This window comes from Sorex fumeus, unplaced genomic scaffold, assembly GCF_029834395.1.
Source record: "Sorex fumeus unplaced genomic scaffold, SorFum_2.1 ptg000013l, whole genome shotgun sequence".
NCBI classification, from domain to species: Eukaryota; Metazoa; Chordata; class Mammalia; order Eulipotyphla; family Soricidae; genus Sorex; species Sorex fumeus.
In genome coordinates, this window is record NW_026606070.1 from 11,745,899 (window position 1) to 11,759,647 (window position 13,749).

General features: G+C 48.0%; 1 protein-coding gene across 4 annotated transcripts in view; it reads right to left on the minus strand.

The window, feature by feature from the left end:
- Positions 1-13,749, minus strand: part of SHROOM3 (shroom family member 3) — a 341,326-nt gene that overhangs the window by 59,532 nt on the left and 268,045 nt on the right. For all 4 annotated transcript variants that reach the window (XM_056111150.1, XM_056111152.1, XM_056111149.1 and 1 more), the window contains one exon: positions 3,706-3,813. In XM_056111150.1, coding sequence (XP_055967125.1) covers positions 3,706-3,813 — 108 coding nt within the window. The remainder of the gene's footprint in view (positions 1-3,705; positions 3,814-13,749) is intronic.

A 13,749-nucleotide genomic window follows, 5' to 3' on the forward strand; every position in this document is an offset into this window, starting at 1 on the left:
CATCAGAGTGCTGGCCCCCAAACCCAAACTAAAACCAACTAAACAACTAAAAACAGGATTTCGACCAGAGTCTTGAAGGAGCTCCCAATAAACAAAGCTGAAGCAATTTGAGCAAGAAAATGAATAGTGCAGTTTGATAATAATTCACAGAATCAAAGAAATTAAGAGTCATGTATAGTTTTCAAAGTAACGAGATAGTTACAAGTTAATATATAAAAAAGGAATGAGGAAAAACTTTAGATAACTTCAGAATGATTTTCACATACCATATTCACCAATAGATACTAAAATCAGTGGGGACAAGTTAGAGAGAGAAAACATATTTGCAAGGTCTCGGGGTTATCTTCCCCAAGGAATTTATTAATTGCCAATGGGCAAACAGTGACTTTATACTGGAGAAACTTAGCAAACTTCACCTAGTTATCGAGATTAATAAATCACCTAAAAAAATCAATTTCATGTAAATCCTACAGGACATGTTAAGAAGAACATGTAACTTTGGTAGTATTTTGTGTCAAAAAAGTGTATAACCAGGGCTGGAGAGATAGTACAGTGGGGAGGGCCTTTCTTGCATGTGGTCGACCCAAGTTCCATCCCCCGCATCCCTTATGGTCCCCTGAGCACTGACAGGAGTAATTCTTGAGCACAGAGCTAGGAGTAACCTCTGAGTATCACTGGGTGTGACACAAAAAGCCAAAGTAAAAGCATAATGTTGGCCTTGCTCTTCAAGCCTGTGATCTCCCTTGAACACAGATCTCGCTTGCTTGATACTTTGAGGCAGCTCAAATTCTCTTTTGACCACGCACTTCTCCCTTTCTCTCCCATCACACCTTTCTAAATAAGGTTCAATAAAAATGATCTTGCATCTCACACACACAAAATGCACGATCTTAATCTCATCTTGACACATTCTCAGATAAACCCAAATAGGAAGCTCTGCAAAATAACTGGTCCATGGTCTTTGAAAGTGTCAAGGTGACATGACAAGGAAAGATGGAGGGCGGAGCCGGAGTCAGAGCAGTGACAGTACAAGGATGTGGCTAATCCAGGTTGGACCCACAGCACCCCACGTGATTCCCCAAGCCCCACCAGGAGGGATCCCTGAGTGTAGAGTCACGAGTAAGCTCTGAGCACTGCCCGGTGTAGTCCAAAAACAACAAAAAAAGACAGAGGACAGATGACAGATCAGAGACTAATGAAACAGGCCCATGAACATTATGTTGGGAAAAATGGTGATATCTGAATATGGTATGCAATTTATAAAGCCCCACAGCCTGTAATTAATAGTTATCACACCAGTGCTGATTTCTCAGATTTGTCTGACGGTTATAAAAGATTTTGATAATACAGAAAATAGGGTGATGGGGATAAGGAAATCTCAGTGCTATTTTTTTTTTTTGGTCATTTTTATAAGTCTAAATTGTCTCAGGAGAAAGCCCTGTGGCATTAAGGAAGTCACACATCGAACCCTCCTTCTCCATTCCCTCACCCTCATCTGCTGCTGACCTGCCTCCTAAAACATCACTAATCTATCTCATCTCCTATTCCACCATCTCTTGCTCAGTCCAACTTCTGATCATTTTCCTGCCAGGTTAGTTCAGTAACTTCCTAATATGACTTTCTGGCTTGAAGTACTTTGGCAGTGAAGCTACATTAATAACCCACATGAGCCAGTGGAGTTTCATTAAACAGAAAGCTCGGATTCTCTGCACTTGGAAACTCCCAGACAGTGGAAGGTCAGAGCAATAACCTGGGAGGCTTCTGCTTCTTCCACGTTGTCCCTGAAATCACCTTTGATGACTAGTTCTCGCAGTCAAAGCCCTCTGTGAACCTACATCAGTATATTCATACTCCTCTGCATCCTTCTTTTCAAATGCAGTCTCATTTACTTTCATGTAAATACCAGACACAAGTGTTTCACTACAAAAAATAAAACAAATATTTTAAGGCGTATCTACATAAGCATAGTTGCATGGAGCCAACTTTATGATGCTTATTGATAATCCAAGGCCGTCAGAAATTTCCAAACTGAAATTAAGAGAAATGCCGAAAACCACATATTTGTTGAGTACTTCAGGGATGCTGGTCACTGCCATCCAAATTTTCCATGTATTACTTTCATCCTTAAGCAACTCGTCATAGATATTTTTTTAATTTAGCATTTCTTTTTCATTTGTGGTGCCAGAGATCAAAGTTATGCTTTGCCGATGCCAGGCATGAACTTTACCACGTAAGCTATTCCCCAACTTAAAGTCGTTTTATGACAGTCGTTTTATGCTGCTGGGGCTGGGGTTTGCTCCTGACAGTACTTAAAGGACCAAGTGGTGCCTGGACCCCTTCTGGCAACCCTTTGAGGTACCTCTCTGCCCCCTAAACTCATTTTAGATTGGAAAGACAAAATTTAAATAGCATGCCTATATTAACACAGTGAGTGGCAAAATTGAGATCTGAATTTTGGTTATTTGATTCCATAAACTCCTTATGTACTTCATTGTCTTCTGTCCTGGTAGGCATATTTATATGATGTTAAAATTGGTGAAAAAGGTATATACATCATTATACTAATACTAAAATGCTGCTGCTACTGTTACTACTATTTATTTCACCTAGAATTTATTTCTCCTTTCCTTTAAGTGGCCTCTGGGTAGGCATATGTTTTCCTGTTGAATTCCCCTAGCTGTCCTATGAGTTGATTTTATGCTGTTCTGTCCACGGAGTACTAGTTATGAGTAGTCAAACTGCCTGAGTTTGAAGCAATGACTTTGTAGCTCAATGTCCTTATGACTACTAGTGTGAGGATTTGATGAGATACACAAAGCTCAAGTATACCATACAGGAAGCTAAGATGAGCAAAAAAAAATAAATTAATAATAATAATAATAATAATTTGGAGCGGTAGGGTTGGAGCACAGCGGTAGGGCGTTTGCTTTGCATGTGGCCGGCCAGGCGACCCGTGTTCTATTCCTCCACCCCTCTTGGAGAGCCTGGCAGGCTACTGAGGGAATTCTGCCCGCGTGGCAAAGCCTGGCAAGATCCCCGTGACATACTCAATATGCCAAACACAGGAACAACAAGTCTCACAATGGAGACGTTACTGGGCCCGCTCGAGCAAACCGATGAGCAACGGGAGGACAGTGCAGTGCAGTGCTACAATAAATAAAAAATATTTTGATGACACTAACTTGTTCTCTCAGCATGGTCCTTCATTAGAGATGAGAAATCCTTCAAGTATCAATTCAAAAAAGAATCTAAATATGTGACTTTTAACACATCAGTCATCACACTAAACATTACACTAAAGTTTAAGATCTGGTCTACTGCTTTGAGCATTTTTCATTACAGTTTTTTAAAAAGTGTATTCTAAAAAAATATTTCTATGGGGACTGGAGAGATAGTACAATGGGTAGGGCACTTGCCTTGCACACGGCTGACCTGGATTTGATCCCCAGCATTCCAAGCCCACTAAAGAGTGATTCTTGAGTTCAGGGCCAGGAGTAACCCCTGAGCACTGCTGAGTTTGGCCCCCAAACAAACACAAAACCAAAAAGTTATCGGAGCTAAGTTATTGACCTCTTAGAGACTTTTGAGTTTGAAAACTGCCATTAAGATGTTCGGCCTCTCCTTCCTTCTCTCACTAGTCTGAATGGCGAAATCTCAGGCGCAGTTCCCTCTGCCAGCCCTCAGGACCTTGCCCGGGGCTCTTACCTGTGCTTCAGCCGAAGCTTAACCCCTCCTGCCCAGGCTGCCTTCCGGTGCTCGGGGCCGGAGTCGGGGACGCCAGGATCTGCAGAGTCAGGGGCTGCACCCGCATCTCTGGAAAACACAGGGGAAAAAGAAACTGAGTACGATGGAGTAGAATGGGGTCGGACAGAGAGACAGAGACAGAGAGACCCACACAGGTGCAAGCGCACATACTCCTGAACAAAAGAAATGCATGAGAGTAACCCTGAGGCTACAGCTACACTGAGTCTCCGAGCCCAGTGGCTGGGAGAGGTTCTGTGCCCTAACAAAGTCAGCCCAGCTGCAGGCTGTCGGCATCTCCTTCCCTGACTATGTTTCCATGAAGCAGTAAGTGCATTTCCAGGTCCGAGGAGGCCAGGCTTTCCAACCAAGAGGGAGAGGTTAGCTCTTCTGAAGGAGAAACCCCTATGATTCCATCACTGGGTATGAATAAGGAAGACCTTGGGCTGGGGAAGGCATACCAAAGAGATGAAGCTCGTGCTTTGCATGTGGGACATCCAGGTTCGATTCCCAGAGCCACGTGCACCTCCTCCCAGCCCCCGGGAGCAACATAAGAGCACCAAGTCAGGAGTAGCTCCTGAGCACTACTAGGTATAGATTCAAAATCACCCTTCCTCACTCCAAAAAATGAGATCGTTCCTTGGATAATTCCATTCCCATCACTCCCATCTGCCATACTCCAAGCCCCCCACAGCATGGCATTCCCCTGTGGGAACAGGTACAGTTCTGCTCCTGAGGCGACTCTCAGCTCTTAGCTCCAGGACTTCCAGAAGCCCTGACTGCACCTTAAAAGCATCGCCTCCCTTGGCTTCCCTTTGCAAGGTTCTGAAGTGGGTTTACTGTCATTGAGCAGGGCTGGCTTTCGGGAATGCGGGGCGGGGTGGGGGGTGCTGTGTCTGTCTTCAAGGCTCTAACTAACTCTGAGAGTTCAGATGGACCCTGGGCATGCCTTAGAGGCAGGACTTTGAAGACCCAGAAAACTGCCATTTCTCTCTGTGTGGGCCTTGACAGAGAGGAACTGTGATTACGTGTCAGGGGGCTGTAGTTTTTAGCGGTGTTAGAACATTGTGGGATAGGCACGGGATTAAGGTGCCCTCTCACATGCAGATAGTCAAGCCCAGTTCAATCACTGGCACACCATATGGACTCAAGGAGCCCCTGAGCCGTGTTGGCCCAAGTCACGAGTCCCCTCTGCAGTACAGAGAACACGGCTGAAGAGGACTAAGGAGTCTCCGCCACTAAAAGGACAATGTCATCTTCTCCTCTTAACGACAGTTATTGCATCTCTCTCTCTTGATTTCGCCCTGGATTTCAGCTTCTTGGTTGTGAAGAGAGCTGGTCTCCCTCTAGACCTGAGGTCAGCAGAGCTGGCTGAGGTTCTAACGTCACTCAAGAACTGCATGATGTTGAGCGAATCCGCTCTGGGCCTTGGGTTCCTCCGAGAGTGGAACTAGCGGCAGGGCCCCTGAGGGTGAGCGCATGTAGCTCGCCAACCAGCTCTATGACTCAATTCTCTCACCTTGAAAACGAACATGAAAAAAAAAAAAAAGAAAAGTCTTTTCTGGGCGAAGGATCTGGCTGGAGTGTCAGTGCCCGGGCCAGCGTGCGCTCTGACGCGGTGTCCAGCCAGGCGGGGCTGCCACTGCCCCCCTCCCTTCCAGCCCCCCCTCCCCAGAACTGCTGGCTGTGGCCCTCTTGAAAAAACACCAACAAAAACCCGCTTTCACAGGGTTTTTTGAAACCGAAATAAACTCATTTAGGACAGGCACTTAGAATAGAGCCTGACACATGCTCAGTACCGGGCAAATTAGCTGCTATTATTCTAGCAATCTTGCAGAGCTGCTACAAAGTCTAGCTAACGTCCACGAGCTCTCTCGCACACCGCCGGCACCTGGCACGTGCCCAATAAACTGGCAGGGCCGGAGAGACAGCCCAGCAGGTAAGATGCTCACGGGCAAACCCGGGTTCAACCCCCAGCATCCCATATGGTCCCCCATGCACCGCGAGGAGTAATTCCTGAGTGCAGAGTCAGGAGTAAACCCCTGAGCATTACCAGGTGTGGGCCAAAAACTAAGAAAAAAGAAAGGCTAAATAAAATAAAACAACTGAAAGTCTTTTCCTGGTCTCAACCCTCATTTCAAAGCTCAGTTCCGTTAAGAGGTTGATGCAAAATTGACACAGCTGAAAAGTCTCCAGGTGTGCTAGAAATAACAGGAAGGAGAGCACTGGCTAGAGGGCCGACACCTCAAAGCCTTTCACGGAATTCATGGTGTGCACACCCCCCCTCACCCTGAATCCTCATACAACCCCTAGAGGGACCAAGCCCTGTGGCCATATGGCTTCAACCGAAGCTGCAAGAAGATGGTATGAATGTCTGAACGCACCCAGGGGCAGCCACCGGGATAATCCACCCAACAGCACAGCTTCCCCGCCCAGATCCTGGCCGGCCCTGACACCCTGCCGATGGGAGCAAAGGCCAGTCTGCACTTTCACTCGGCCTCTGCACCACTGCAGAACTTCCTCATTGCTGGCCTCGGCCACAGGGCTGGCTCCCGGCCACACGGTAACTGAGTCCCTTCCTCCCACCAGACAGACCCAGGGCCACACGGACGAGCAGGAAGAACAGGCAAATGGGAAGGAGACGGAAGCACGAGGGGCAGGCGGTCCCCTCCCGTTAAGAGATGTTCGTGCGCCTGATTCCTACCAGTGCAAACGTTGCCCACCGCCACAGGCGAGCTAGCAACCGGTGCCAGCTGCCGATGGCAATCCCCAGGGCTGAGTCACCGTCTCCTCGTTAATCCTAACCTCCCCACCCAGGCAGGAGGCCAGGTAGGCGAAGGGCAGGACAAAGCAGAGCACACCTGTTAGAACTGAAATTCTTCCGGAAAGGGCCAGACCACCACAACCAACCCCTGTGTGCGAAAGGAAAGAACTCTGTGGTGTGACTGAAAAACAGTGTAGGATGAGTGTCGGGAGGGAGGTCTATCACCTCAGAGACCACCCCCCGACCCCCCACTTTGGGATGGTTCCCTGGCCATTTGCAGATGGAGCACAAGTGACTCACAGGCACACAAGTCCACCTCCTCAGTACTGGGCAACCCACTAAGGAGCCAGCTACAGGCTCTGCACTTATCAAGAAACTCGGTGGAATCGGGCTCACAGCAGACTCGCCTTTCCCTTCCAGTTCAGCAGTTCCTGTGATTTCTCAGTTTAGGTCACAGATTCTGGCATCTTTAGAATTCATATCCCAGATTTGACCAGGACGGAGGAAGCACAATGATGACGGGGCCATGGATAAAGCATGTTTTCGAATGACCTTATTTTTACTCAAGACTCAGAGTCGAATCGATTTGCTCAAAGGCACCTCAAGATTTATACTGTAGAAACCCTAGAATCAATGACCCCACGTCCAGTGGACCAAGCTGGGGTGGGGATGCGGGGCACTCCAGCTCGAAGCAGCGCTAAAATTCCAGACCTTGAAATGACCCCCTGGCCTGGCTGATGCACACTCAGTCCTCAGGTTCTGTCTGGACATCACGTCCTCTGGGGTCAAGTTGGGGGCGGTGCCCATTCCTGAGAACCAAGCAGGGCTCCTGGAGGTGTCCATTTCCGAGTGTGGTCCCCCAGTGTCCGACCTCTCGTGGAGGTCGTGGCCGCTCAGAGAAAGCAAGCAGGCTGGCAGCTTGGGTCTTAGCTCAAAGAGCAACTCGGTAAATATTCATAGAATGAAGTACTATAAAGTATTTAATAGATCTCTCACCGTCTCTACTATATGACCTTGTAATTCATAAGAGAACATGCTGGAAAAACCAATGAGACTTTGGGGGGGGCAGTTTTTATATTGTTTCTTTCTGTTCTTCAGTCTTTGATATCATGAACTACCAGTGATGAAGAAGGAATCAAAGCTGGCCCAAGAAGGGTTAGCAGTGGGGGCGGAGCGATAGTTTGCCTTGCATGCAGATGACCTGGGTTCGTTTCCTGGCATCTCATATGGTCCGCCAAGCACTTCCAGGGAAAATTCCTGATTTCTGGGCCAGGAGTAACCCTACATATTGCCTGGAGTAGTCCACAAACAAAACAAACAAAGGTTTAGCAGGGACAAAATAAAAAACACTAATATCAAATACTAGGAAGTTGTGCATTGGTTAGGGCACAAGACCTGGTTTGATCTACAGCATCTCACAACCTCACCAGGTACAGACTCCCAGCACCATCACCAGCATCTCTACCAGGTATAGACTCCCAGCATCCACACCAGCATCATCGCCAGGTACAGATTCCCAGCATCCACACCAGCATCATCACCAAGGGCAGCCTTAGACATGGGACCCAGGCAATCGCTGGCATCACAAAACCCTAGCAGCAACCCTTTCTTGGGCTCTAGCATTAAAGTGTTGTCCCAGCTGGCCAAGAATAGCCAGAAGTGGCCAGGGGCCAGTGTGCCCTGAGGACCACTTGGGAGAGCGTTCATGCCCCCTCCCCAACACACAAGCAGAACTACTAACGTTATTCTTCCCCAAAGAGTTGGGAAACAAGAAATCCAGATGAGGTCCCATACATTTCTACTTCCTAGTCCTCTCCCTGTCCTCTCCTTGCTTTACTATTTGGTATTTTAATAAAGGTGTTTCCTGCTTTCTGAGATAATTCTGAACCAGCTCAAGGAAGAATTTGGAACATTTCTGTTCCTGGGCTGTGTGAGAAGTGAGGAGAGAGAGGGGAGCTGTAGGGGAACGGGGGGCAGGGGGTGTTGAACTGAGCTGAGTGGGACTCCCCAAAGGTCCAGATCTTTTGAGATCCTGGTTTCTATCAAGTTAGTTTTATTTTTCCTAATTTTTAAATTTTTATTTGAGGCATCCTGACCTACAATACCGTGATAGTGTTTCAAGCGTGTTTTAGTTTCTTCTGAGCAGGCAGACAGGCGGAATCATGTCCCTGGGCAAGACTGATGCCCAAACCACGTTCTCGGTTCATCTGTAAGGTCAGCAGTTTCTGCCTTTCCAACGCACTCCACCTGGTAGAGAACGGCTTTCTCACCGGCCACTCCACCCTTCTCCCTCCAATCCGGCATCTCTTCAAGGCACCAGACTTCACTCTCAACAAGCTCTCTCCTTCCTCTGAAATCCTCTTCCTCTCAATCCTTTATCTGGTGTCTTCACCTTCTGGTTCCAGGTCAGAGGTCACCTTCTCAGAGACTGCCCCTTCAATCTCATAATCTCTTAGCTGGAGCCCAATCTGTGCCCTCCTTGTGTTGTACTGTATATAGACAATTACTCCCATGCACACCGGCTGCTGCCTGGACCTGGGCAGTGACCTTGGCAAGGCTGGCTTTTCTTCAGTTTTGTGTTTTTATTAATTATTTCTTTTGCCTTTTGGGTCACACCCGGTGATGCACAGGGGTTCCTCCTGGCTCTGCACTCAGGAATGACTCCTGGCGGTGCTCGGGGGACCATAAGGGATGCTGGGAATTGAACCCGGGTCGGCTGCGTGCAAGGCAAACACCCTACCCGCTGTGCTATTGCTCCAGCCCCAGTTTTGTGTTTTTTAAACCACTGCCCACCTAGGAATTAGCACATTGAGGGTCAGCACGTATGCAGACGAGGAGGGCAGATCCCAGGAGACTGCGAGATGCATCCCAAATGAGATCTAAGCCCTTAAACTTCCAGGGGCATTACATGGTACATAACAGGTGCCCTGAGAGAGCTGGGGGGTGGGGGGGCGGGGTCTCTTGTCTTTAGTTCACTTTGTATATAAGGTTGTGGGGCAGTTTCTTTGTTAATGTAGAACCTGGTCCTCACAATGGCTCCATGCCATCAGCAGCCACCTCTTGTGGCATGAAGAGGAGCAGGATAGGGTGGGGGAGGGGGGCTATTCATGCCCCCCCACCCCCAAACAGGGGCTACGTGCAGCGCAGCTTTGGAGCCATATGTTGTTGAAGTAGCCTGAATGCTTTTTGAGATTAAGCAGAGAGACGAGCATTTTGTGCAGCGCTAAACTGTCCGCAGCCCTTGGGAGCAATTTCTCTGGACCTGTGCTGGGTGCCTGCGTGCACCCGTTTTCTAAACTTGCCTGATGAAAGTCGTGCTGAGGATCTCCTGTTCCGTTTGGCGCTCCGCTCAGGGCTCAGGCCCTTCCCTCACGAGTGGCGTGTCATCTCTCCATCTCTGAGCAGTTCTCCAGGACCCCCCCCCCCCCGCCCCCCGCCCTGCCTCAGTTTCTCAGAGGCAGGAAAGGCCAATATTCGAGGCCTTTGTTTCTCAACTGCGGATCCAAATGGTCCCCTGTAAGCCCCAGGATATTCCCGGGGTGGGGGGGGGGCAGAGGTGAGAATCATATAAATGGAAGGGGTGGGGGTCACTGCATGAGACCAGGGGGTCAAGTGAACGGGGTGGGGTGGGGAGTAGGGGCAGACGCAGGAATGAAATAAGGTCGCCAGAGGCCCATGGTAAGAGAAAAAGGCTGACAAACACTGTCCTGGGCTCCTTTGGCGTCTGGAGAAAGATTCTGAAGAACTGATGCTCTTGGGCAGACATTTCTGTTCTGAGTCGAACAGAGCTTTTCATTCACGGAGCACTTCACAACGGGTTCACAGGCAGACAATGCCAATGAATGCCCTTTCTTTATAGACCCAAGTCCTGTCACTGACCTTTGGATACCTGGATATTAAGATTATAACCTTCTGGGTCACTGTTCCTTTGTTACTCTATTTTTTTCCTTTTAATCATTATTTACCATCTAGGGAACTCACTCTGCCATATGCCCTCTGGCCTCTCTCCTATCTGGGGCTTTCCGGCAGGGGCCAGGTCCTTCCCATCTTCCAGCTGAAGACCTGTCCGGTCTCACCCACCCTCTCTAACAAAAGGGCTTTACAACTCTGGCCCAAGGTGGGCAGGTTTCGTCCATTCCCTCTGCTCCTCTGCGTTTTTTTTTTCTCCCAATTTCCCCCAAAGCTGCCCTACTGGATCCAGATCCACATGTAGTTTTGTTTCTGAGTTTGTTTTGTTTTTCTCTCTCTCTTTTTTTTTTTTTTTTTGCTTTTTGGGTCACACCCGGTGATGCACAGGGGTTACTCCTGGCTCTGCACTCAGGAATCACTCCTGGTGGTGCTTGGAGGACCATATGGGATGCTGGGAATCGAACCCGGCTCGGCTGTGTGCAAGGCAAACGCCCTACCCACTGTGCTATCGCTCCAGCCCCCACACGTAGTTTTTGACTCTAACTTCTGCTGTGGGCCTCGACTCCGGATGGGGTTGTGTAACTGCATGCGGGGCTAGGGAGAGCAGGGCAACAGCTAAAGGTCCCTGAATGCACCAAAGCCGAAACCTAATTCAGAATTAAACGTGTCAGGAACCTGAGGTGTTGCTGGCAGCACTTGCCCGCCCTGTGCTCCTTAGGCAAAAAAAGGGTCCCAAGTGGAAAAAAAAGCAAAGAAGTTCTAGTTTCCACCACTGGAATTCTGCACATTTCTGATTCTTTCTGAAATCATAAGCTTAACTATCTCCAGATCTTAGTCAATAACCTGTGTTGACCTTGCGCAAAGAATTAAAAAAAAAAAGGTTGGTGGAGGTAAAATACCCATGTCTATCCAAATCTCTTCACCTACCTAATAATATTTAATCTGCTCCAGATTTACTTTTGATTTCAATCCCTCCGCCCCTGAGTCCTCTGGCCCCGCTAGCCCAGGGCAAATGCATAAGTAAACCTGAGGTAAGGCCTCTGAGTTCAGCTGATGCTATCTTCATCCCTGGAATATGGTCCGAATTACCAACGCTCACGCTAACCCGAAAAACAACTCCAACAAGTGACAGGCAAGTGGATGGGGCAGCTGCCTGTATTCCTAAGGTAAAGGTAAAGGCCCTCCCGTTGTTCATCGATTTGCTCGAGTGGGCCCAGTAACGTCTCCATTGGAGACTTTGTTGTTACTGTGTCTGGCATATCGAATACGTCACGGGGAGCTTGCCAGGCTCTGCCGTGCGGGCGAGATACTCTCGGTAGCTTGCCGGGCTCTCCGAGAGGGGCGGAAGAATCGAACTCGGGTCGCCCATGTTGGCTGCGTGCAAGGCAAACGCCCTACCGCTGTGCTATCGCTCTGGTTAAATCCTCTAGAAGGTGTTTGACCTTGGGCAGGTCACTGGACCCCACGCTTCAATTTTCTCTCTAGAAAATAAGAATTATAAAAAGAAAGAGAAAGAAAGGAAGAAAGAAAGAAAGAAAGAAAGAAAGAAAGAAAGAGAAGAATAGCAACCATACCTGCATGAAAAAATAGCTGTGAGGCTTGAGTGAAGACGTAAAGTACCTTCAAAGAGTGGCAATAAATACTAGCTGCGCCTCTAGAGTGGAATTTTACATTGACTGACACAGGATACAAACACAAACAAACACTGTCCTCCCGTTGTTCATCGATTTGCTCGAGCGGGCCCAGTAACGTCTCCATTGTGAGACTTCATGTTACTGTGCTACTACTGTGTTTGGCATATTGAATATATCTCGGTAGCTTGCCAGGCTCTTCGAGAGGGGCGGAGGAATCGAACCCGGCTCAGCCGGGCTGGCTGCACGCAAGGCAAACGCCCTACCACTGTGCTATCACGCCACTGTGCTATCACTACACAGGATATGTACCAGATAATTTCTGAATCTATGTACCAGGCACTTGGGCACTTTCTGAAAGTCCCGAATTGTGGTGTTTTTCTCTGAGGCACCACTGATGACAAAGGTGTTAGTGTTAATGTTTTAGTCCTATCATGTGACTGCACCACACCCACTGCCAGAGTCTCGATACTCATTCCCTTCCCCCACTATATTTCCTCAATATTCTCTATGTTCCTCTCATTTTCTCTACCCCCAACTCCCATGCCCTCCTGCTTGGTTAACCAGTCAGCTGCTGTTTTAAAGTAATTCCGTTAGGGGTTGAAGTATAGTACCGGATAGTATAGTACCAAGTTCAGCCTCTATGGTCCCCCAAGTATTGCCAGGAGTGACCCCTGAGTGGTGAACCAAGAGTAAGCCCTGAGTACCACTGGGTAAGGCCCTAAAAGCAAGCAAAAAAAAAAAAGGTAAAAAAGAAATTAAGTCATTCAGCTATCATTCTGGACAGTGAGGAACCTTCTACATAAAAATAAATAAATAAATAAATAAAATGAGTCAAAAGACCACACATGCCCTCTCCTTTCCACCCCTCATTAAGTGCCGTTAAGGATCATTACATTTTGAATGTGTTTTTCTTAGGCATCAACAGGTACAAGCCAGTCGTGGTTCGCATTTGTCTCACTGTGTTTTTAAAATTATTTTAATTATTATTTATTTAGTTTTTGGTTTGGGGGCTGCACCTGACAATGTTCTGGGCTTATTCCTTGTTCTGTGCTCCCATGCCTGAATCAGGGGAAAGGATACAGTGCCGAGAATCAAACTATAGACTATAGATCAAACTATCGATCAAACCTTAGCCCCTGTACTAGTTTTCCAGTCCTCTACATTATTACAAAGATTGCTGTGAACACAAAAGATCAGCAAATGTACCCAAAATGCTCTACCAGATGGCAAAGTAGATTTTCTACCTATATTGAACAGGAAATTGAGGACATTCCCTGGCCTTGGGCCCCTGGTTCTCTGGGTCTGCACCCAGCCCTGTGTATGGCTGGTGTTGGAAATGGAACCGAGTCACTTTCCCCTGTACTCTCTCCACACCTACTTTATTTCTTTTTAAATTAAATGAATGAGCTTGGTGCCAGCTCCTGGGATCCTTGCACTTTGGGGTCTAGACGGAACCCTTCTCTTCTGGTGCATGGTGGGATTCTAGCTCTGGGCATCCCAGCTGTGTCCTGTGGGGAGGAGGATTCCTCTCTCTCATCTACATAAAAATTGCTGCTGTGTGCTGGAGAGGAGGGTGGACATTCAACATTCAAATGGAGATTGTCATTCCTGGGAGGGGGTGGGGGTGGGGAACAGGAGCTTTGCTAATCGTGGCATCCACTAAGGACTCCTAACAAAAATGATCGCCCCTTGTAGGTGAGG